The 25,993-nt window shown below is 42.6% G+C and overlaps 1 protein-coding gene across 2 annotated transcripts; it reads right to left on the bottom strand.

The window, feature by feature from the left end:
* Positions 1–47: 47 nt before the first annotated feature.
* LOC139409450 (EEIG family member 2-like) lies at positions 48–25,821 on the bottom strand. 2 transcript variants are annotated; one of them, XM_071154615.1, is made up of 11 exons: positions 25,548–25,821; positions 13,822–13,942; positions 13,631–13,660; positions 12,997–13,113; positions 12,726–12,772; positions 9,950–10,044; positions 7,854–7,952; positions 6,475–6,787; positions 4,379–4,515; positions 2,784–2,853; positions 48–2,606 (listed from the first exon to the last, which is right to left on the bottom strand). In XM_071154615.1, the coding sequence occupies exons 1-11, from the start codon at positions 25,691–25,693 to the stop codon at positions 2,564–2,566; spliced, it is 1,218 nt and encodes a 405-aa protein (XP_071010716.1). In that variant the 5' UTR covers positions 25,694–25,821; the 3' UTR covers positions 48–2,563. The 2 variants fall into 2 exon arrangements, with proteins under 2 accessions (XP_071010716.1, XP_071010717.1); XM_071154616.1 differs by lacking the exon at positions 7,854–7,952 and having other exon boundaries at positions 2,375–2,606; positions 25,548–25,789.
* Between the last annotated feature and the right edge of the window lie 172 nt (positions 25,822–25,993).

Here is a 25,993-nt window from a genome sequence, read left to right as displayed (position 1 = left end):
TCCTAATAAAATGTGATGAGAATATAGTCATTGTCATCACACAATCAACATTTTGAACCGTTTTAATCAACAGTGCATGGTACACAGGAAAAGCATACAGTACACCTGGTAAGGAAGCAAATGTTGGTCAAAAAGACAGGAACATTGGACACTGTCGACACTGACAGAAAACGTCACTTTTACAGGAGGATACGGGTTACAGCTCCTTAATACACACAGCTTCACAGAAGAGAAAAGGCAACCATGTTTGTTACATGTAAGGTACCGACTGAGCTGGGAAACAGGAACATATGCTGCCTGTCTAACATCTGTCTACTGGAACTGATTTTACTGAAGGAAGGTAGTTAACAGCCTTATTTCTATTCAAGAGGAATAGTGAATGGTAATACAAGTGCCTTGCTAAAGGTTACAATACTCATTATTAGTTTCTACCATGTTCTGGATCTATACATCAGTTCTGTTCTTAAATTTGCCTCAAATGAGGCAGTAAAGAGAACTTCCAGGTAAGTGATGGCACAACATAAATGAATCACACAGGTATGTGGTCTTACCAAACGTACAGATGTAAGAAACCTTGAACCACAACACTAGTTCAAACATATGTGATGGTGGAATTGTGGTTTTCAAGCATTGGTTTAACTCGCTGAAGAAATACAAAAATCATGCAAACAATAAACATCTACACAAAGAGAAATAACACAGATTAATTCAGAGTTATAATACCATACACTGATGACACTGCAGAAATCAGCAAGTTACGGCACATAACTTGAGGTCAGGATATGGTTAACCTCCAGTATGGCTTAAGACAGGAGACGATCACATACACTAAATGTATGTAATGCCATTATATCTTTAACTTACTCTGAATATGTATTGTTATTTCTATTTAATGAGACAGACCAATAACAAGATTCATCATCAGAAAATCATGTAGTGTATACAATTTCCCCCCCAATGTCAGTTTCATAACTGTATTTGACAGATTATATTCAAGATATGGGGGGGACCAATCCATTACATCGTTCAGACAACGAATAACAGAGTCATCATCAGCCTCATCTGATGTAACTCCTGGCGTTTTTTCATATATCATCATCATACCATCATCATCAGCCTCATCTGGACCACATGTAACTCTTCATGGCGTTTTTCATGGACCACACCGTCTCACTCTTCATGGACCACACCGTCTCACTCTTCATGGACCACACCGTCTCACTCTTCATGGACCACACCGTCGCACTCTTCATGGACCACACCGTCTCACTCTTCATGGACCACACCGTCGCACTCTTCATGGACCACACCGTCTCACTCTTTGGAGTTGTACTACAGAAGGTGACCAATAAGTGTGTACAATGGCAGTTCAATTGTTGACCATTTGTCCTGTAGCCTTCATCTTTACCTACATCAGCTTGGCAAGAATCAACTGTTGACTTGCATCAGTTTCTAAACCGCACTGTCATCGGTCGTTGCAGAAAAAGAGCCATCCGGATTGGAACCCTGATATCTTAACCTGAGAGTCTGATTCTTTCAGAAGAAGCAAACACAAGCTTGACCTCACTCAAACAGAGCTTCTCTCTTCTTCCTCACCATCTATTTCCCTCCCACAAGCATATAAAAAGAGCAGAGCGGTTAGATTGTAAGGCGGTTTCTATTTCTGCCAGTAATGAGATCAGCAGAGGAGAGGAGCAGGGTCACCTTCAGTACCGAGTACATAACCTGCAGTCTCACTCCCAGCCCTCAGCCCTGGCTCTGTATACTGCAGGATTATTGTAGGTGTACTATTATTACAACAGACTAGTGGCTTTAACACTTAACCAGAGACATATAGGCACGCACACAGTCATGCATACACACAAACACATAGCAAACACACACATGCACACCATTGGAGGCTGGTGGGAGGAGATATAGGACAGGCTCATTGTAATGACTGGAATGGAATAAATTGAGCGGTATCAAACATGGAAACCATGATTCCATTCCAGTCATTACAATGAGCCCATCCTCCTATAGCTCCTCCCACCAGCCTCCACTGACGTGCACACACACACACACAACCTTTTAGCAGCTTATTGGTGGACAAAAGTTAAAATCCTACATTAAAAAGGCAGTTCCAAATAAAAAATTGTTGAAAAACCAAAGGACTGAAAACTAGGGGACTAGCGTTAACTAGGGAATGTATTGGAAAAGCATGGCATCATCCTCTTCAGCAAAGGCTTCATTCATTCTGGTGACAAACACAGAACCAAATCACTTTGATCTCCAGCTGAAAAGGTCAGGTTTTCCTGTGACCTCAAACTGCAGTTTTTAATAGTCTGACTCCTTTCCCAGATTGAGGCGTGGTGATGTTCTTCTTGACTTCACTGAGCTAATCTAACAGGGGACAACAGACAGTGCACATAGTCTGTAAGCACACCAGAGGGCGCTGTTGCAGTCCATTTCTGACAGGCCAGTTCGGTTGGATAAAATGTGCTTGCTGGAATTAAAGATAAAAACCACTGATGGTTCTGTTGGATGTCAGCTGTGCCACTCATCCTCCTGGTGGGGTTTAGGCCTAACGTTTAATCACCACCTGTTCATATGCACCAGCGCCAACCCTAAAACAAATAGGACAAATTAGCAATCACAAGTACCTGAGTGAGGGTGGATTGAATTTAAATAATAAGCATTTTAAGTAATCATTTAATAAACAAATCTATACATGAATAAATTAGATATATCTTATTTTAAGTGTGAGTTATTGTGAGTCTAACTCTGTTAAAGACTTAGGCTACCTGGTAGGCAGGTGATGGCTTCCAAGGGCAGTGCTTCCTCCGGGACCGACAAACAACCGCAGGCCTTCCTCTGAAACAGACAGACACACAAACTTTGAGTGGCATTTGTGGTGAAACTGCTTTATTTATTTAGCAGATGAAACATCAACACTCCTCATCAGGAGCCTGGTTGCTAGGCAATCAACAAATGAATCCAGTATTGACAGGAGCATTCTGCTCGCTGTAGAGGAGGCCGGGACCTTGAAGAGTATCAGCGACACAATCCTTCCTCAGTAGAGATATTCATTAAAACATGCTGATAGAAACCTTATCAACCCCGTCTGCATACGGTACTCACCCACGGTAAGAATCTACTCCATATCACTGAGGTCACCAGGAAGCAAGCAAATGTATTACTATTACATTATTATTATAATTTATATTATTTATTATTATTAATGTATTATTGCAGCTGCCACCTCATTAAAGTCGTTAGATGCAGTTTATCAAAGCACACTGCTCTTTATTACGGGTGACAATTTTAGTAATCATCACTGCATTCTCTGCCAGAAAGTTGGTTGGCCCTCTTCAATGTCTCCTAGTTTGATACATTGCTATGTTTTCATTTATAAAGCTCTTTTACAAAAAGTCCCACTGTACCTAACATCATAACTAAACTTGACATACAAGTTACCACACCCAGTCTCAGGGATGGTTAACTCTGGGAATTCCTTTGGTCTCTACTGCGTTGGGTAAATCTGCTGTCTTGCACCTTATTTGTGGAACAATCTTCAACATTTTCTTAGATTTGATGTGCTGGTGCCTCTAGGGGAATTCAGAAAGCTGATTGAGGACCTTATTACTGATGAATATGTTTGTTTTTAATGACCGTGTTTTTCTTTCTGATTCCATTTTGTATTTATATTTTGTGTATTTTCTGTGTTTAAGACTCATCTCTGAAAGAGACCTTGTCTCAGTAGGAGTCCCTGATAAAATAAATGTTTAATGAGATGTGTGTGTATATATATATATATATTACTTGTGTCATGCACAAAGTACATGTCCTAACCGACTTGCCAAAACTATAGTTTGTTAACAAGAAATTTGTGGAGTGGTTGAAAAACAAGTTTTAATGACTCCAACCTAAGTGTATGTCAACTTCCGATTTCAACTGTATATATTCTTATCACAACTAATTTGTACTGACAATTTTCGCAGCAACTTTTATACAGTATTTGAATTAATCACTTATGAATACTGGTGTAAATGTTACTGGAATGGAGTGTAATTTAACTTCATGAATTCTAATACCACATCTCAAACATGCTTTCAACTTTATTTTTAGACCCAGTAAACAATTCTAGAGTTAGAACTGCATGTAGAGGTAGAACTACCCCTCTAAGGTCAAACTATAACCTGCCTAGGTCTCTGACTGGCTCTGGAACTTGGTCTCTGACTGGCTCTGGAACTTGGTCTCTGACTGGCTCTGGAACTTGGTCTCTGACTGGCTCTGGAACTTGGTCTCTGACTGGCTCTGGAACTTGGTCTCTGACTGGCTCTGGAACTTGGTCTCTGACTGGCTCTGGAACTTGGTCTCTGATTAGGTTGTTAGGTACCTTCATGGCTGGAGTCCAGCAGGCTGGGGGTGAAGTCTTGACTCTGAAGGATCTTCTCCACCACGTCATCAGCATCCACCCTCGATGCCTCCACCCTCATCATCTGACCCTCCATGGACCCTTGCTTCACCAGGTGTCTGGTGGTGGGACATACAGGATCAAGTTACAACACATAGGTTACATGCAGTCTCTTCAGATAGAAGGTGTTTATCTTTTTTTATTTTTGTGTGACATCCATGATGCTGAGAATGTTGTGTAACAAGAGTGACTAGTCCAATGAGTCAGAAATGTCATTGAGATACATGGCTGTACAGTAATGTAAAGACTGTTGCTTAGGCTACCTACAGTGCCTTGCGAAAGTATTCGGCCCCTTGAACTTTGCGACCTTTTGCCACATTTCAGGCTTCAAACATAAAGATATAAAACTGTATTTTTTTGTGAAGAATCAACAACAAGTGGGACACAATCATGAAGTGGAACGACATTTATTGGATATTTCAAACTTTTTTAACAAATCAAAAACTGAAAAATTGGGCGTGCAAAATTATTCAGCCCCCTTAAGTTAATACTTTGTAGCACCACCTTTTGCTGCGATTACAGCTGTAAGTCGCTTGGGGTATGTCTCTATCAGTTTTGCACATCGGGAGAGTGAAATTTTTTCCCATTCCTCCTTGCAAAACAGCTCGAGCTCAGTGAGGTTGGATAGAGAGCATTTGTGAACAGCAGTTTTCAGTTCTTTCCACAGATTCTCGATTGGATTCAGGTCTGGACTTTGACTTGGCCATTCTAACACCTGGATATGTTTAGTTTTGAACCATTCCATTGTAGATTTTGCTTTATGTTTTGGATCATTGTCTTGTTGGAAGACAAATCTCCGTCCCAGTCTCAGGTTTTCTTCCAGAATGGTCCTGTATTTGGCTCCATCCATCTTCCCATCAATTTTAACCATCTTCCCTGTCCCTGCTGAAGAAAAGCAGGCCCAAACCATGATGCTGCCACCACCATGTTTGACAGTGGGGATGGTGTGTTCAGGGTGATGAGCTGTGTTGCTTTTACGCCAAACATAACGTTTTGCATTGTTGCCAAAAAGTTCAATTTTGGTTTCATCTGACCAGAGTACCTTCTTCCACATGTTTGGTGTGTCTCCCAGGTGGCTTGTGGCAAACTTTAACCGACACTTTTTATGGATATCTTTAAGAAATGGCTTTCTTCTTGCCACTCTTCCATAAAGAAGAGTGTGCAATATACGACTGATTGTTGTCCTATGGACAGAGTCTCCCGCCTCAGCTGTAGATCTCTGCAGTTCATCCAGAGTGATCATGGGCCTCTTGGCTGCATCTCTGATCAGTCTTCTCCTTGTATGAGCTGAAAGTTTAGAGGGACGGCCAGGTCTTGGTAGATTTGCAGTGGTCTGATACTCCTTCCATTTCAATATTATCGCTTGCACAGTGCTCCTTGGGATGTTTAAAGCTTGGGAAATCTTTTTGTATCCAAATCCGGCTTTAAACTTCTTCACAACAGTATCTCGGACCTGCCTGGTGTGTTCCTTGTTCTTCATGATGCTCTCTGCGCTTTTAACGGACCTCTGAGACTATCACAGTGCAGGTGCATTTATACGGAGACTTGATTACACACAGGTGGATTGTATTTATCATCATTAGTCATTTAGGTCAACATTGGATCATTCAGAGATCCTCACTGAACTTCTGGAGAGAGTTTGCTGCACTGAAAGTAAAGGGGCTGAATAATTTTGCACGCCCAATTTTTCCGTTTTTGATTTGTTAAAAAAGTTTGAAATATCCAATAAATGTCGTTCCACTTCATGATTGTGTCCCACTTGTTGATTCTTCACAAAAAAATACAGTTTTATATCTTTATGTTTGAAGCCTGAAATGTGGCAAAAGGTCGCAAAGTTCAAGGGGGCCGAATACTTTCGCAAGGCACTGTATCTTGTATCTCAGCATAGCAGCTTGCTCAGGTGTGAGGTCGTCTATTTATTTATCCTTTGTTCAATTAGTAAGTCAACATTGAGATTACAGAATCTTTTTTTCAAGAGAGCATTAGCATCATTGATCAGGGGTGTCTCTCAGTCTCACCTGTTGAGGCGTTCGCAGGACGAGGCGCTCTTCACCGGAGTGCCTGTACAGGAACCAATGGTACTGGTGGGGGTGGGGTGTTCAGGCAGGGCTGTGCAGGCTGACGCCCCAGCAGTAGGGGGCATCATCCCCATCCTGGCTTCCCTGTCTCCCCTCTCCCGGTCCCTGCTCTCCCTCTGGTCTCTGGTGTCCCTAGTGTCATCAGAGGGCTCCAGGATGCTGGCGATGCCGGTGGAAGCGCTGCCCACAGAAGTGTTCCTGCGATGGGTACACTCTGACAGGCTGGAGGAGCGGGAGTGACCTGTGCTGTAGCCTGGGGTGGAGAGGGACAGAGGGGTAATAGCAAGGAGGTTAGAGCACACACACAAGCCTTCAGACACATAGGCAGGCTACTTCAAAATATTCATCATTAATATCAATAAGTAACAACATCAAGGCATAATGCACTAAAGCACATTATCACACACTAAGTACATGGTCACTCATACACACAAAAAGAGTCACAAGTCTGCATACAACATGTCAATCATTCACAATTTTAGAGAGCAGTTTTGTGTTATGGAAAAGGACTGAGAGTGGAGCAGATTGAAGCCTTGCGGTGTGATCAATGATTTAGCAGCAGAGATGGATGCTAGCCTAGCGCCCACACACTCACATGGCAGGAAACTGTTAACGCAGAGACACTGCAGAGTCTCAATGTACCGCTAGCTAGTCAGGCTACGGTGAAGGGAACAAATCGCCCACACACTAACACTCCCTACAGGATCACTACAAGCCAACCACTGTGTGTTTGAAATGTCTCTCAAAGCTAACTGATATAAAACCAACCCTCCAAACTATAAAGAAAATAGAATATTGTACAACTAGTCTATAGACTTTTCTCTTGCTTTAATGTCTGTAGAAAGCAATGGTAGGAGTAGGTTTATCAGAGTGAGTTGGCTATCAGAGGAGTTGAGTGAACTCCTCACTTTCCTACAGACCATTCATTATAGGGGATCTGATCTGCCTGTAACAGATCCTTCATTCACTAGCCAGACTACCATTGATGTAAATGATTTTACTTGTATTAGTTTACCACAATAAACATATTTCTTTTTTAATTACCACAGTAAAATAGGTCAAGGTTAGAAAGGCACATCAAAGACACCAGACATGCAGACAGAGGAATTCAGCAAAGTAAAAATGGAGACAGAGAAAATAAAATGCTGAGACAGACAGTTGTACAATGGCCTGTATGGAAGTGACAATCGTCATACTGGGACTTTGAATGATGACTAGTTAGGAAGTATGTTAGCATGGTAGAGAATGAGCTAGATCTCCACGCTACATGTTGCACTGTACATTAGAATGGCTGTGTTGGGAGTATTAGGAGGGCCTACCTGAGACTTTAGACTGCTGACTAGCGTAGCTGGATGTTCGGGAATGGCAGGAGCCCCCAAGTTCATCGGAAACAGAGGGACACTTTCCTTCTCGGCTCTCTGTCAGGTTTTTAAAACAGGACATAGGGGTTGGTAATGGGTTGAGTGTGGACTGGGATTACAGTAATATTCCTATAACAGTATTCAAAGTGAAGATACTAACTAGGGCCAGCACACTGTGAAAGGGGACCATGTCTATGTTACCTCAGTCCTGTGCTCACAGGGTGGACCGCTGTGAAAGGGGACCATGTCTATGTTCCCTCAGTCCTGTGCTCACAGGGTGGACCGCTGTGAAAGGGGACCATGTCTATGTTCCCTCAGTCCTGTGCTCACAGGGTGGACCGCTGTAAAAGGGGACCATGTCTATGTTCCCTCAGTCCTGTGCTCACAGGGTGGACTGCTGTGAAAGGGGACCATGTCTATGTTCCCTCAGTCCTGTGCTCACAGGGTGGACCGCTGTGAAAGGGGACCATGTCTATGTTCCCTCAGTCCTGTGCTCACAGGGTGGACCACTGTGAAAGGGGACCATGTCTATGTTCCCTCAGTCCTGTGCTCACAGGGTGGACCACTGTGAAAGGGGACCATGTCTATGTTCCCTCAGTCCTGTGCTCACAGGGTGGACCACTGTGAAAGGGGACCATGTCTATGTTCCCTCAGTCCTGTGCTCACAGGGTGGACCGCTGTGAAAGGGGACCATGTCTATGTTCCCTCAGTCCTGTGCTCACAGGGTGGACCACTGTGAAAGGGGACCATGTCTATGTTCCCTCAGTCCTGTGCTCACAGGGTGGACCACTGTGAAAGGGGACCATGTCTATGTTCCCTCAGTGCTGTGCTCACAGGGTGGACTGCTGTGAAAGCATCCAAACAGACAAGTGGAAATGAAGTAGAAACCAATAGGTTGTCCATAGTAGTGTCATCCCCTTATCAACACAATTTCAATCAAAATCACTTTCACTGTGGACCTCCCCTCCCACAGACGCAAAAGTGTGTTCCTATTTTTAACCAATAACCATGTGAGGGTTGGCGGCAGAGAGATCGGAGAGAGCATCAAAAAAACAGCCTGAATTCTACATCAAGCCTCCTGGGGGGTAGAGCACACACCACTTCAGACAGAGAGGGAGAGGGAGCGCGAAGGGAGAGGAGAAGAGTGCTCTTCTCTTCTACACATGTTGAATATGACACATTAACAGCAGCTGAATCACACAGAGACCGATTCACATTTCTGTATCAGGTGAGACTTGAATTGGATTAAAGATTGAGAGGATCTATAGGTGCAGCTGGTTATACAGCAAGTCAGTCTGCCATTCAAGAATATTATTATTAGTACAGGAACAAATCTCAAAGTTACTGCAGCCAAAGAGAAAAGCAGACTTCGATCAATGACAAGAATCAATCAGAGACTGAGAGGAACGATGGTCAGTAACTAATGCCCCATATACAGTCATTTATATCCAATCATTTTACTTCTGCTTTTCCTCATTCCAAGTCTGTATTTTCTGAGGCATACAGCTCAGCAGCTGGCAGGGTTTATTTATGCTAATGACTTAATTGTCAAACAGAATAAGAAGCAAGTGCCTTGATTAATAGGCCTACAGATGTAGGATCTTAATTTGACCTGAATTGTCGCAGCAAAATAATCTTTGCAGCAACGGGATTTGAATGTTTAGTCCATAACGTTGCTTGACCGGTGGTTAGGCTAATATCTGGCCAAAATGAGGCGACGTGAAAAGTGGAATACTGTTAATATAACAGTGTATTAGTGTGGGTTTTCAGTGAATTTATGTCAATCACAAAGCTCATCTGCATTTACTGCGGTGCAGTAAAATTCTCAGCAACGAACAAAAGAGTGATTAAATTAAGATCCGACACCTATATATACTCTTGCCACTGATTTACCAGAGATTTATTATACCGGACGTGTTTGTTAAAAGCTGCTATATTTCATGATGCACTCCAAAGCTGACTGAGGAACGCTGACTGAGTCATATAAACGCACTGTGGTGAGTTCTGTGGGAGAAGAGGTGTAGTAAGGAGTAGTTAGTCTAGTCTCATTTTACCCATGAAGGCCTTCTGGTTGTCCCCTCCCTTCCTCTCTTCCAGGAGGCTCTCTGCATCTCCCTGGACGCCGATGAATGTGCCTGTGGAAGGAGGCCTGTGGAGGACAAACAGATGGGGTTGGTTCATGCACAGCAACACAAATTATTCGCAACAAAGCCTCCTTCACTCACGCCTGCCAAACATACCCTCGTAAAACTGACTATCCTACCGACCCTCGACTTCGGCGATGTCATTTACAAAATAGCTTCCAATACTCTACTTTATGCAGTCTATCACAGTGCCATCCATTTTGTCACCAAAGCCCCTTATACAACCCACCACTGCGACCTGTATGCTCTAGTCGGCTGGCCCTCGCTACATATTCGTCGCCAGAGCCACTGGCTCCAGGTCATCTATAAGTGTATGCTAGGTAAAGCTCCGCCTTATCTCAGCTCACTGGTCACGATAACAACACCCACCAGCACGCGCTCCAGCAGGTACAGTGGGGCAAAAAAGTATTTAGTCAGCCCCCAATTGTGCAAGTTCTCCCACTTAAAAAGATGAGAGAGGCCTGTAATTTTCATCATAGGTACACGTCAACTATGACAGACAAAATGAGAAAAAAAATCCAGAAAATCAAATTGTAGGATTTTTCTGGATTTTTTTTCTCTGTCAGTGTACCTATGATGAAAATTACAGGCCTCTCTCATCTTTTTAAGTGGGAGAACTTGCACAATTGGTGGCTGACTAAATACTTTTTTGCCCCACTGTCTGTATATCTCACTGGTTATCCCCAAAGCCAACACCTGCTTTGGCCGCCTTTCCTTCTAATTCTCTGCTGCCAATGACTGGAACGAATTGCAAAAATTGCTGAAGCTGGAGACTTACATCTCCCTCTCCCTCACTAACTTTAAACATCAGCTATCTGAGCAGCTAACCGATCACTGCAGCTGTACATAGCCCATCTGTAAATAGCCCACCCAATCTACCTACCTCATCCCCATATTGTTTTTATGTTATTTTCTGCTCTTTTGCACACCAGTAATTCTACATCATCTGCTATTTAATCACTCCAGTGTTAATTTGCTAAACTGTAATTACTTTGCTACTGTAATTACTTCGCTACTGTAATTACTTCGCTACCTATTTATTGCCTTACCTCATCACGCCATTTGCACACACTGTATATAGACTATTTTTTTTCTCTATTGTGTTATTGACTGTACGCTTGTTTATTCCATGTGTAACTGTGTTGTTGTTGTGTCTCACTGCTTTGCTTTATCTTGGCCAGGTCGCAGTTGTAAATGAGAACTTGTTCCAAACTGGTCTACCTGTTTATTTAAAAAAATGTAAAAATATGATTATGAAAAGAGTTGTAAGTATTTGTTTAAAACATTCACAGAACTGTTTTTCAATTAAAGCTACGTCAGTGATTTGCTCTGTGTTTTTATTAAAGGAAAGGGAATGAGAAGGGGATAGAGAGAGGTGCGGGGGGCTGCCCTCCAAGACAGTGAGTCTGATGATCAACAGCTTTCCTCCACTATCTGCCCAAGGCAATAGCACATAATACATATTGGGGTCATCTCCTGCTCCAGGGGCAGTTGGCGTTCCTTGTCATTTTCCAACACAGACTGGGGCTGAACTAACATATTGTCCCCTCTACTTTATCCCTTATGTCACCCTGGCCTCTTCAATGCCTCTGCCTCCCTGTCCGCCCCACTCCTCTCAGAATACATGGCTGAAACAACTTCACAGTCACCTAGACCTCATAGAGACAGTGAGACTATAGACCTACCCTGGATGTTAGTCTTCTGTTTTATCCCTGTACAGGATGATGCTGTGGTGTGGTACTTGGCAAGCCAACTCAGCTGTGACCACTGTTTCATCGCCCCACCCTGGTCTGCTCTAGTTTAGTTTACACAGACACATCTGCTGGGTACAATCCTCCTCACATTCTTGGAACCGCTCCCACACAAACATGGACATGGGCCAAAATGGCCCTGCGTTAGGGTTGCAGGGTAGGAGAGATGAGCATGTCCCCCTGGCTCCCATCATAACTTCATCCCATGTAAAGCCTTCTCTAATGCTGTGCTGATCCCTGACTCCCCATGCTACACACTCCTCACACAGTCTAACAGGCAAAGCCTTCAAGACCTGGAGCTTATTCATATGGATGCAACACCACAGAAATAACATATATATTTCTAAGAACAGACATTACTCTCTGTCATGTCCAAGAGGGACAGCTCTCTGCAAGATTAGTCTACATTTCTATTTACAACATTGCAACCCACTGAATACTGCCTTGGTTTGAAAGAGTATGTGCAAACCTTTTCTTTTGCTAGACTTTACAGTATAACACAGTATTTACTCTAAAGTGCTGTTGACAGTTTTATGTAACCTGAAATGTAGGACACTAAATCAATGAGGAAATGAATTGCTTTCATGGTGAATGCTTAGTTTGAAATGTTCTTTCTCTCACCTACAATCTAAATGACACCCACTGTGTTCCTACTATGTATTACAAATAAATACTATAGAATAATTTCCTTCCTTAACCCCCCCCCCACACAACTGTAGCCTATCATAGAGAAGCAGGAAGGAATCCTTGCTGCAGTGTAGGTGGGCAGATAAACATTGGTCTCAAAGGGAAATGCTATGCAAATTTGAATGCGCTTCACTGTAGGGGGAAATCTGAGTGCATTTTCTTCAATTGCATTTGAAACATTTCTCGTATCTAAAAACCAAATCATTATAGGCCTTAATTTTTTTTTTTAAAGTGAAGGCACCACTTACGTTTTAAAACAGGGGTCCCCGGACATCAGTTGTGTGCTGATGATAACCTGTTGCAAAAAGAAAACGGAGGTTTGAGCTCTCTTGACACTGACATACAAAACCTAACCTGGTCCCAGATCTCTTTGTGCGGTCTAGCCAACTTGCTTGACAATGACTATAAGATAAGAGTTGGCAAGACATCACAAACAGATCTGGGACCAGGCTAGAAGAAAGCAGCGGAGACTGATATGATGTACTGGAATTGATAGAAACCCATCTCTCCAATCAGTACCTTGAGTATGGAGTTGTCCTGCCGGGTGTTCTTGGTGTCGTAACCTTCCAGTAGACATCTACGTGTCGTGTTCCCAGAACCAGCAAACTCAGCCAGGTTTAGGTCAGCAAAGCCAAGCTGAGGAGAGAGGATCAGGTTAACTTGCAGACAGAGCTGCAGGGTGGTGTTGTGGGCTTTGTTGTTTTTCTCCTATCAATCTCTTTCTGTACCTCAACCTTTCAGTGTCTCTATAGACAAACCAAAGGAAGAACCGTAGACTAATCCATTTTCTCTGGCTTTATTGATTTAATTGACTATTTTTAGTCTCTGGAGCATAAACTTTAATTGGATACACTGGCTATTATCTAGGTAATTTCCCATTTAAGGTAAAAGCTAAATGGTTAAATGGTTTAACACTAATCAATGAGTGTTTTTTCACTTGTTGTAGGCCTATTTTTAAAGGGTAAATATTTTACCACTAGAACAAAACATTTGCAGTGTACCACATGGACAGAGCTTAACTGTGACACCAACTCTAGACTCCCTGCAGGCAGAGAAAGCAACCTGTTCACTAAGCATAGATCAATGTAACTAACTATGTATTGGGAAAGAAAGCAAGAAGAGTGTAAAAAGGAATCACTCTCTGAAACAGTACCTTTGCGTACGTCTTCCCACCCTTTAGCTCCTATCAAATAAAACAGTGAAATCATTTGAATGTAAACAGTGACAAAGCAAAAACCAGTAAACTTTATAGACATGCCTTATGCCAATCTATGTTCCAGATGAGGTTTTACAACATTAATAGGAACAGGATGAACAGGTTGAATAGGAGTCTGAGGACCATACCTTCCTGACAGACACGCGGCACACACAGGGGTCAAGCACGCCCGTCCCAGCGGTGGCACTCATCTTACAGGGGAATGAGAACCTCTTCTTCCAGCGTACACAGTTAGCATGGACCGGCTCCCTGCAGGAGAAATACAGAAATGGTCACATATTGATACACAACATCAGCACCAATCGCATGGCATAGGTGATAGTATCACACACTGTCTGAAAGCGAGGCTAGCCAACTGGAAACATGGGACGGTCCAACTAAGGACATGGGTCAGCTTGACAATCCAGAGGGATAGATTTATTTTAGAGGCTGACTGTCGTGGCAACATAATGGAAACATTATGATCATTAAACATGGGCCTAATAGGTTATTGATTACGGATTCTCACTAGAACCCATCCCTGCATGTTAATGGAGACCAATTGTAGAGGATTTAACCATGTGGTTCGCAGAAACACTTGATAGTCCATTGGAATTGATTATTGTCCTGTTTCAATCATGTCATTTTACTAACCCTGCTCAGCATAGGCCTAAGTGTTGAGAGACTGGTAGGAGGGGAAGAGATTGAAAGAAAGAGAGTGTGTAGGGGGTAGTATTCCAGTTCTCCAGATAGCTCTTCTTCCTCTGGCATCCTCTCTGACTTCACCCACTCAATGTTCTCACCATCATCTCCCTTCTGTCCAATCCCCCTGATCTAAATGGACCAATACACTTACAACTCACACCTCTCCTCTATAGTGAACAACTGATGACGTCGTTGGAAATAAAAATGTAAATGAATAATCCTTACAACATGACATGTTGTGGAAAAGAAATCTGTTCATAATACTCCAAAAGGGAACTCCCCATCCAGCGGAGTATTCCACTCCCCCTACACCTCAGGCTGAGCTCAGGGTTCTAACTAACTAGACGATTAGCTGTAACCTACTCCTTTAATCCAATAACAGGGTGTGACCAGTGTGCAAAATACAGGGGGGGGCTGGTCTTTAATTCGATTTGTTAAAATGCAATTTTGTACAGCTGCATTAGTACTATGAAAACAAAAGCTTATTCAAAATTAAACAAACAGCCCCGCCTCTCTGACAGTTGGTTCGGGTTCTTTCAATCGCATTAATCTCTACGCCGCCTGTCTTGAGCTTTCGCTAGCAAACGTGAAACATTGTATCGACTTGGTCCAGCCCGCTAGCGAACTTGCAACATTGTTTCAACTGGGCCCTCAGTTTCCTGTGGCGATGAGCTCCGGACAGATACTGCTGTATTTGCTTCCGTATTTCAGCCCATTTTCAGATGGTCATTTTAGGTCATTTCCACGTAAAAAGGACCCATGAGAACTAACATGGGAAATTCATAGGGGCATGTCAAATTCGGTGTCAAATGAAAGCTAAGAGTCTATATTTGTTTTAATGAAGGCAGATACAGTGCCTTCGGAATGTATTCAGACCCCTTGACTTTTTCCACATTTTGTTACATTAGCCTTATTCTAAAATGGATAAAATAAAATTTAAAAAACTCAGTCATCTACACACAACACCCCATAACGACAAAGCAAAAACTGACACTTTTACAAATAAAACACTGAAATAACTTATTTACATAAGTATTCAGACCCTTTGCTAGGAGACTCGAAATGAGCTCAGGTGCATCCTGTTTCCATTGATCATCCTTGAGATGTTTCTACAACTTGATTGGAGTCCACCTGTGGTACATTCAATTGATTGGACATGATTTGGAAAGGCACACACCTATGTATATAAGATCCCACATTTGACAGTGCATGTCAGAGCCAAAACCAAGCCATGAGGTAGAAGGAATTATCTGTAGAGCTCAGAGACAAGATTGTGTCGGGGGCACAGATCTGGGGAAGGGTACCAAAACATTTCTGCAGAATTTAAGTTCCCCAAGAACACAGTGGCCTTCATTATTCCTAAATGGAAAATGTTTGAAACCACCAAGACTCTTCCAAGGCTGGCCACCCGGCCAAACTGAGCAATCGGGGGAGAAGGGCCTTGGTCAGGGAGGTGATCAAGAACCAGATGGTCACACTGACAGAGCTCTAGAGTTCCTCTGTAGAGATGGGAGAACCTTCCAGAAGGACAACCATCTCTGCAGCACTCCACCAATCAGGCCTTTATGGTAGAGTGACTGAAACCACTCCTCAGTAAAAGGCATGACAGCCCGCTTGGAATTTTCCAAATGGTACGTAAAGACTCTCAGATCATGAGAAACTAGATTATCTGGTCTGATGAAACTAAGATTGAAATCGTTGACCTGAATGGCAAGCGTCACTTCTGGAGGAGCCCAGGCACCATCCCTACGGTGAAGCATAGTGGTGGCAACATCATGCTGGGGTGGTGTTTTTCAGCGGCAGGGACTGGGAGACTAGTCAGGATTGAGGGAAAGATGAACAGAGAAAATGCAGCGAGATCCTTGATGAAAAAAGTGCTCAGGACCTCAGACTGAGGCGAAGGTTCACCTTCCAACAGGAAAACAACCCTAAGCACACAGCCAAGACAACGCCGGTGTGGCTTGGGGCAAGTCTCTGAATGTCCTTGAGTGGCCTGGAGAGACCTGAAAATAGCTGTGCAGCAACACTCCCCATCCAACATGAGAGCTTGAGAGGATCTACAGAAAAGAATGGGAGAAACTCCCCAAATACAGGTGTGCCAAGCTTGTAGCGTCATACCCAAGAAGACTCGATGCAGTAATAGCTACCAAAGTTGCTTCAACAAAGTACTGAGTAAAGGGTCTGAATACTTATTTAAATGTGATATTTCCCCAAAAATCTTTTTAAAAATAAATGAGCAAACATTTCTAAAATACTGTTTTTGCTTTGTCATTCATTATAGGGTAAGTGGAGACAAACTGAGGGAGATTTTAATTCAGGCTACAAGAGTGTAGGCCTAATGACAATCGCCGAATGACATCACACTTGTTGGTAACACATGTCTCTTTCCCTTCAAACGGCAGGTGCACAGTGCACTGTTTGGATGCTGGAATTCTTTTTGGAGTGGTAGAATGTGTGCAGGTAGCCTACTTTTTGAAGTGATTCATTTGGCAATTAGATGAAAACATTAGTTTGTGTTGATGCCATATTAAAAAGGTAATACATGTTTACCATTAAAATACATCTTTACTATTAAGCCCATTTAAAATAAATCTCTCAAATAGGAAGTCTTGTGAATTATTTTCAGTGGCATTATCCGGGGTCCGGGTATTGCCGAGGAAAACTTTGCTACATTGTTTATTTTCTATTCTTCTTTTCAGCAACTTCATGAACTTTGGTAACCATAGAGACTTAATAAAACTGGGCGCCAGGGATTTCTGTCTGGCAGACAATGCAGAAGGAATGACACACCAAGAGAAGGAAAGATAGAAAAGAAAGCAAGGCAGAGAGAAAATCTTTCCCCTACAAGGGACACAGGATGAATCATAGATCTGGTTCTTCTCCCAGCAACAAAACACATTCTACTTAGATTATTTTTAATATATAAAAAAAAAATCTCATTAACTTGTTATTTTCAATGAGAAACACCAAAAGCACTGAGAACTGTTCTTTGTTAGAACATACCAGCCCGTAGAATGGTGCATTGTGGTTGTTCCCTCACAGAACTAACGGAGAAGGCATTTGTCTTTTACATGATTTATTTCCTTAGAAATAATCTCACAGGAAATCATATCCACTGGCACTTACTGTAGGATACATTACAGTAGAGCATTAGTTTATAATGTATCCCTTTATCCTCCAGTATAAACTATGGCCTAGTAGCAGGGCTATCCATGTCAATTGATTGAGCTGTAAATATTGGACTATAAATTGTGCCTTCCTGTATTATACTTATGCTAACATGTTTATTCTATTATTTTTTATTTATTTAACCTTTATTTAACTAGGCAAGTCTGTTTAGAACAAATTCTTATTTACAATGACGGCCTACCAAAAGGCCTCCTGCGGGACAGGGGCTGAGCTTATTATTTTTATTAATGTAAAATAAATATAGGACAACACACACATCGACAAGAGAGACAACACAACACTACATAAAGAGACCTAAGACAACAACATAGCAAGGCAGCAACCCATGACAACAACATGGTACAAACATTATTGGGCACAGACAACAGCACAAAGGGCAAGAAGGTAGAGACAACAATACATTATGCAAAGCAGGAACAACTGTCAAGAGTGTCCATGATTGAGTCTTTGAATAAAGAGAATGAGATAAAACTTTAACAGAATGTGACTGGCAGAACAGATATTGTATGTGGAGGATGAGGGTTGCGGTAGATATGTCAGATAGGGGGGAGTGAGGACTAAGAGGGTTTTATAAATAAGCATCAACCAGTGGGTCTTGCGACGGGTATAAAGAGATGACCAGTTTACAGAGGAGTATAGAGTGCAGTGATATGTCCTTTAAGGAGCATTGGTGGCAAATCTGATGGCCGAATGGTTAAGAACATCTAGCCGCTCGAGAACACCCTTAATTGCCGATCTATAAATTATGTCTCTGTAATCTAGCATTGATTGGATGGTCATCTGAATCATGGTTAGTTGCTGAATCAGCTTCAATAAATAGTGGGAGGCCCCAGTGCACAACTGAGCAAGAGGACAAGTACATTAGAGTGTCTAGTTCAATTAACAGATGCCTCACAAGTCCTCAACTGGCAGCGTCATTAAATAGGACCAGCAAAACACCCGTCTCAACGTCAACAGTGAAGAGGCGACACCGGGATGCTGGCCTTCTAGACAGAGTTGCAAAGAAAAAGCCATTTCGCAGACTGACCAATAAAAAGAAAAGATTAAGATGGGCAAAAGAACACAAACACTGGACAGAGGAACTCTTTATTTTTCCCACCTTTATTTAACCAGGTAGGACAGTTGAGAACAAGATCTCATTTACAGCTGCGACCTGGCCAAGATAAAGCAAACCAGTGCGACAAAAACAAGTTATACATGGGATAAACAAACGTACAGTCAATAACACAATAGAAAAATCTGTATACAGTGTGTGCAAATGAAGTAAGGAGGTAAGGCAATAAATAGGCCAATAGTGGCAAAGTAATTACAATTTACACTGGAGTGATATATGTGCAGATGAGGATGTGCAAGTAGAAATACTGGTGTGCTAAAGAGCAGAAAAACTAAAACAAATATGGGGATGAGGTAGGTAGTTGGTTGGATGGGCTATTTACAGATGGGCTGTGTACAGCTGCAGCGATTGGTAAGCTGCTCAGATAGCTGATGCTTAAAGTTAGTGAGGGAAATATAAGTCTCCTACTTCAGTGATTTTTGCAATGTGTTCCAGTCATTGGCAGCAGAGAACTGGAAGGAAAGGTGGCCAAAGGAGGTGTTGGCTTTGGGGATGACCAGTGAAATATACCTGCTGGGGAGCGTGCTACAGGTGGGTGTTGCTATGGTGACCAGCGAGCTGAGATAAGGCAGAGCTTTATCTAGCAAAGACTTATAGATGACCTGGAGCCAGTGGGTTTGCCAACGAATATGTAGCGAGGACCAGCCAACAAGAGCATACAGGTCGCAGTGGTGGGTAGTATACAGTGGGGCAAATAAGAATTTAGTCAGCCACCAATTGTGCAAGTTCTCCCACTTAAAAAGATGAGAGAGGCCTGTAATTTTCATCATAGGTACACTTCAACTATGACAGACAAAATGAGAAAAAAAAATCCAGAAAATCACATTGTAGGATTTTGGTGGCTGACTAAATACTTTTTTGCCCCACTGTATGAGACTTTGGTGACAAAACGGATGGCACTGTCATAGCCAATTGGATGCAGTCTGAGTAGAGTGTTGGAGGCTATTTTGTGAATGACATCGCCGAAGTCAATGAACGGTAGGATAGTCAGTTTTACAAGGCTATGTTTGGCAGCATGAGTGAAGGAGTAGGAAGCAAAATAGGAAGCCAATTCTATATTTAACTTTGGATTGGAGATGCTTAATGTGAGCCTGGAAGGAGAGTTTACAGTCAAGTCAGACCTAGGTATTTAAAGTTGTCCACCTATTCTAAGTCTAACTCTGCTTAGAAGACCAGCATCCCGGAGTCGCCTCTTCACTGTTGATGTTGAGACTGGTGTTTTGCGGGTACTATTTAATGAAGCTGCCAGTTGAGGACTTGTGAGGCTGTTTCTCAAACTAGACGCTCTAATGTACTTGTCCTCTTGCTCAGTTGTGCACCGGGCCTCCCACTCCTCTTTCTATTCTGGTTAGCGCCAGTTTGGGCTGTTCTGTGAAGAGAGTAGTACACAGAGTTGTACGAGATATTCAGTTTCTTGGCAATTTCTCGCATGGAACAGCCTTAATTTCTCAGAACAAGAATAGACTGACGGGTTTCAGAAGAAAGTTATTTGTTTCTGGCCATTTTGAGCCTGTAATCGAACCTACAAATGCTGATGCTCCAGATACTCAACTAGTCTAAAGGCCAGTTTTATTGCTTTTTTAATCAGCACAACAGTTTTCAGCTGTGCTAACATATTTGCAAAAGGGTTTTCTAATGATCAATTATCCTTTTAAAATTTTAAACTTGGATTAGATTAACACAACGTGCCATGTGAACACAGGAGTGATGGTTGCTGATAACCGGCCTCTGTATGTAGATATTCCATTAAAAAATCTGCCGTTTCCAGCTACAATAGTCATTTACAACATTAACAATGTCTACACTATTTCTGATCAATTTGATGTTATTTTAATTGACACATGTTTTTGCTTTTCTTTCAAAAACAAGGACATTTATAAGTGACTCCAAACTTTTGAACGGTAGTGAATATATATATATATATATATATAGGACAAAACACACATCACGACAAGAGAGACAAAATTACATAAAAAGAGACCTAAGACAACAACATAGCAAGGCAGCAACACATGACTTAGGTTTAGATCTTATCTGTCGGAAAGATATCAGTTTGTCTCTGTGAATGGCTTGTCCTCTGACAAATCAACTGTACATTTCGGTGTTCCTCAAGGTTCCGTTTTAGGACCACTATTGTTTTCACTATATATTTTACCTCTTGGGGATGTCATCCGAAAACATAATGTTAACTTTCACTGCTATGCGGATGACACACAGCTGTACATTTCAATGAAACATGGTGAAGCCCCAAAATTGCCCTCACTAGAAGCATGTGTTTCAGACATAAGGAAGTGGATGGCTGCAAACTTTCTACTTTTAAACTCTGACAAAACAGAGATGCTTGTTCTAGGTCCCAAGAAACAAAGAGATCTTCTGTTTAATCTGACAATTAATCTTAATGGTTGTACAGTCGTCTCAAATAAAACTGTGAAGGACCTCGGCGTTACTCTGGACCCTGATTTCTCTTTTGAAGAACATATCAAGACCATTTCAAGGACAGCTTTTTTCCATCTACGTAACATTGCAAAAATCAGAAACTTTCTGTCCAAAAATGATGCAGAAAAATTAATCCATGCTTTTGTCACTTCTAGGTTAGACTACTGCAATGCTCCACTTTCCGGCTACCCGGATAAAGCACTAAATAAACTTCAGTTAGTGCTAAATACGGCTGCTAGAATCCTGACTAGAACCCAAAAATGTGATCATATTACTCCAGTGCTAGCCTCCCTACACTGGCTTCCTGTCAAAGCAAGGGCTGATTTCAAGGTTTTACTGCTAACCTACAAAGCATTACATGGGCTTGCTCCTACCTATCTCTCCGATTTGGTCCTGCCGTACATACCTACATGTACGCTATGGTCACAAGACGCCGGCCTCCTAATTGTCCATAAAATTTCTAAACAAACAGCTGGAGGCAGGGCTTTCTCCTATAGAGCTCAATTTTTATGGAACGGTCTGCCTACCCATGCCAGAGACGCAAACTCGGTCTCAACCTTTAAGTCTTTACTGAAGACTCATCTCTTCAGTGGGTCATATGATTGAGTGTAGTCTGGCCCAGGAGTGGGAAGGTGAACGGAAAGGCTCTGGAGAAACGAACCGCCCTTGCTGTCTCTGCCTGGCCGGTTCCCCTCTTTCCACTGGGATTCTCTGCCTCTAACCCCATTACAGGGGCTGAGTCACTGGTTTATACTGGGGCTCTCTCATACCGTCCCTGGGAGGGGTGCGTCACCTGAGTGGGTTGAGTCACTGATGTGGTCATCCTGTCTGGGTTGGTGCCCCCCCCTTGGGTTGTGCCGTGGCGGAGATCTTTGTGGGCTATACTCAGCCTTGTCTCAGGATGGTGAGTTGGTGGTTGAAGATATCCCTCTAGTGGTGTGGGGGCTGTGCTTTGGCAAAGTGGGTGGGGTTATATCCTTCCTGTTTGGCCCTGTCCGGGGGTGTCCTCGGATGGGGCCACAGTGTCTCCTGACCCCTCCTGTCTCAGGAGTATTTATGTATGCAGTAGTTTATGTGTCGGGGGGCTAGGGTCAGTTTGTTATATCTGGAGTACTTCTCCTGTCCTATTCGGTGTCCTGTGTGAATTTAAGTGTGCTCTCTAATCCTCTCTTTCTTTCTCTCTCTCAGAGGACCTGAGCCCTAGGACCATGCCTCAGGACTACCTGCCATAATGACTCCTTGCTGTCCCCAGTCCACCTGGCTGTGCTGCTGCTCCAGTTTCAACTGTTCTGCCTTATTATTATTGGACCATGCTGGTCATTTATGAACATTTGAACATCTTGGCCATGTTCTGTTATAATCTCCACCCGGCACAGCCAGAAGAGGACTGGCCACCCCTCATAGCCTGGTTCCTCTCTAGGTTTCTTCCTAGGTTTTGGCCTTTCTAGGGAGTTTTTCCTAGCCACCGTGCTTCTACACCTGCATTGCTTGCTGTTTGGGGTTTTAGGCTGGGTTTTTGTACAGCACTTTGAGATATCAGCTGATGTACGAAGGGCTATATAAATACATTTGATTTGATTCAATGACAACACAGCATGACAGCAACACAACATGGTAGCAGCACAAAACATGGTACAAACATTATTGGGCACAGACAACAGCACAAAGTGCAAGAAGGTGGAGACAACAATACATCACGCAAAGCAGCCACAACTATCAGTCCATGATTGAGTCTTTGAATGAAGAGATAAAACTGTTGCAGCTCGTTCCAGTCTTTGGTCCCCTAAAATGGGGTGGGGGGAACAACGTACAAAAAGTCCTTTCTAAACCGTTTTTATTTAACTAAGCAAGTCTCTTATCATTTCAAATCCAAAGTGCTGGAGTACAGAGCCAAAACAACAAAATTGTCACTGTCACAATACTTTTGGAACTCACTGTATCTATAAGATATTTTCTCATTTCTCTCCCTCATGAAGAGAGGGGATAATGATAGTTCCAGAAGTAACAAGTAATGGTAGACATACCAATTAGTTATATACAATGGGAAATCAGTAGTCACAAACCACAGTTGGGTCACCTGCTACTGTCCTCCCTTCCACTGGCATACTGTTACATTCAGCTCATAACTGTTTCTTTGTCTTTCTGTTGTCTGGTGGTCAAACCAAGAGTGTTAAAACAGTCTTGGCAACCACTCCCTTCTCTCTCTTTCTCTTGCTCTGCCTCTCTCTCCAGTTAATGTCACCTCTCCCAGCTCTTACTGACACCTACCATGAGCCCCCCTCTCCTCCCATTTACTGTAACTAGCAACCACTGAGCACCGACCGACACCGGACATCGATGGACGTTGAAAAGTAGTTGAAATTCGGTCAGTCCACCCTGGCCTTCAGGTTAATGTCCACAGACAGACCTGACTGGACCAAATCCGAACGCATCATAGGCATACGTTTCAGTTTGGATAGTACAGTAGTACAATGCAGTACATTAAAGAAAATCAGTGTATTGTACTGTGATGCCCAAACTTGTGAAACGTGAAGATGGCATTTATAGCCATAATTATGCATTTCTGTGTAGTAATTCCATTACCAGGTATAAAACCACTACACTTACGGGTAGTTCAATAACTAAAATAGATTTTCTTCAAAGTCAAGGTGCCATGTCATAGCTGACAGCCCATTCTTTCTGCAGGCATCTTTGCATCTTAATTCAGAGCCCCTATTTATTTATAGCCACTATGCTGCATCAGTTGGGCTACAGGTGATAATTCTTATTGCTAATAGCATACCTAATAATATGGACCATGCACAAGCTATATGCATGGTCCAATATGTTAAAATATTTTTTACTAATAATTTTACAAATATGTTATTGGGCTCATTTCTGGATGAGGAAATTACATTTTAGATGGTGTCATAATTTTCTATTAATTTTGGAGTAGAATGTCCTTTTAAATAGTCACCAGAACTGAGCTTCTCAATCCTTCTACATAGAAATTCTCCGGAGGGGACCCCAGATGCGGAAAACAAAGGGATCAACCCCTTTTCCCCCCAAATGCTACAAATTATTATAGAGGAAACACTGTGGCACTGACAGACTCATAAATATCCATTACTGAGGCCATTACAGAAGCACCCGCATACTAAAGGAATCAGCGATGGCATCAGAGGGGCTGGCATGGTGTGGTCTGGCTTATTCACAGTGAAAGGAACCCAAACAGACAGAAACACAGAGGCTCTATTCATACACAGGCCTACCACTCAGTCAGAGGAAGTTTTTACCAGATTAAGAGAAGGATTTGCCAAAGGCAAATCATTTAGAAATTAAAGTATCAAGCTTGCACAAAACCCCTGCATAGGCTAAGCTCCATCTCACGTCTGCAAATCTGACAAGCTTATCCGGGCCTGGGGACGTGTGCAGAGCTACGGAGAGGCTCCAGATGTTGGGTAGGCTAACCTGACCCGAGCCAGCCCGTTTCAGATGCCCAGACTCAGGCCCTGTATCCTGCCTTGCAAAAAGAGATGCAGCATCACGACCATGAATCAGGAAGAAGCTGAATGGATGGCACTGTGAAATCTAAGATTAGTGTCAATCAATGGAAAGAGGAAGCAACAAAAGTTTAGGAAAAAGTATGATGTCATAGTGAATACTGGAGGCTTGGACTGACAACGGCAAGCCACACTGACTCTGCTGAAGGATTGCTGTACATATTTAGCCTCCACACCACATTTCCTCTCTCCTCCTCAGGTATCAGGTTCATGTGGAGTTAAAGCTACAGTAGGAGATGGCTTTCAGGGGAAAGGGGATTAGCTAAACATGATGAAATCAAATACAATCCACTCTGTGAGAGGAACTCTCGAGTGCATTCGAGTGCACTGTGCACACTATGACACCTGTCAGTAGTTGTCACACGCTACTTCGAGGAGTCATTACACAGTAATAAGGGCACTAATGTAAAGTGTTGCCTGTATTTATTTTTGATCTATCACCCATTTACTGTGCCTGGACTTTGACCATGGCATGCACCATTGTAGTGTGATACTGACAATATTCTCAAATGTTAAATGGAACATGTTCCTACTTGTGACTCTCCACTCCATCATCCTCGCAGACAGACATATATTGTGCATACTAACGACAGGGTTTAGCAGTACCTTCCTTGCTAGCTATACATGCCGATCCAACCTGGTATTGTTTACAGCCGAAGCTGTGCACCGATGTGATGGTGCTAGTCAGATGACGGTTGCTAGCCTGGCAGCCAGCTAACGTTATCTAGGTTACGGTAACAATGTTATACCCAGCGAACTAGCAATGTATGGCTATTGCCTAATATTGGAAATTCTGAACATAACAGATAATAGTCACAGGTACAAGAAAATACAACATTATCTAGCATTGAGTTGCTAGCTAGCTAGCAGTTAACGTTAGCATTCTTACCGAGACGACTCCTCGGAGAAACCACCATCAAGGAGTCGGACTTTACAAAACAGGACACCGTTGACAAAGGGGACAGAAGAGAGCTCATCCAGCTCGAAATCCACTTTAAACTTGAATTTCTTTTTCTTCATCATCATGAAATCCATAAACCGTTAGTTTAGCCTGATAATGTGTCTTTCTTCTATGGATGTCAGTCCTTTTTACACCCCCATAGCAGCGGCGATGATTGGTGAATGACAATATTCGTGCTACAGTCAGCCGCGGAGGAAGTCTTCGGGCTCGTTCCGGGTCACCTTTATTTATAAGGGACTGCATGGTGCGTTCCAGGTCACCTACATTATAAGCGCTGCGGCAATCTGTTTTCTTTCTTTTGGTTAACTTGTTTGTTACTGTTTTTAAAGTTGTGATCGCTTCTGTTTCCATATTTTATTAACTCCCCAGCAAAT

Source organism: Oncorhynchus clarkii, chromosome 5, assembly GCF_045791955.1.
Source record: "Oncorhynchus clarkii lewisi isolate Uvic-CL-2024 chromosome 5, UVic_Ocla_1.0, whole genome shotgun sequence".
Classification (NCBI taxonomy): Eukaryota; Metazoa; Chordata; class Actinopteri; order Salmoniformes; family Salmonidae; genus Oncorhynchus; species Oncorhynchus clarkii.
Note: the sequence above shows the minus strand (reverse complement) of the source record. Positions and strands in the feature narration are given on the sequence as shown.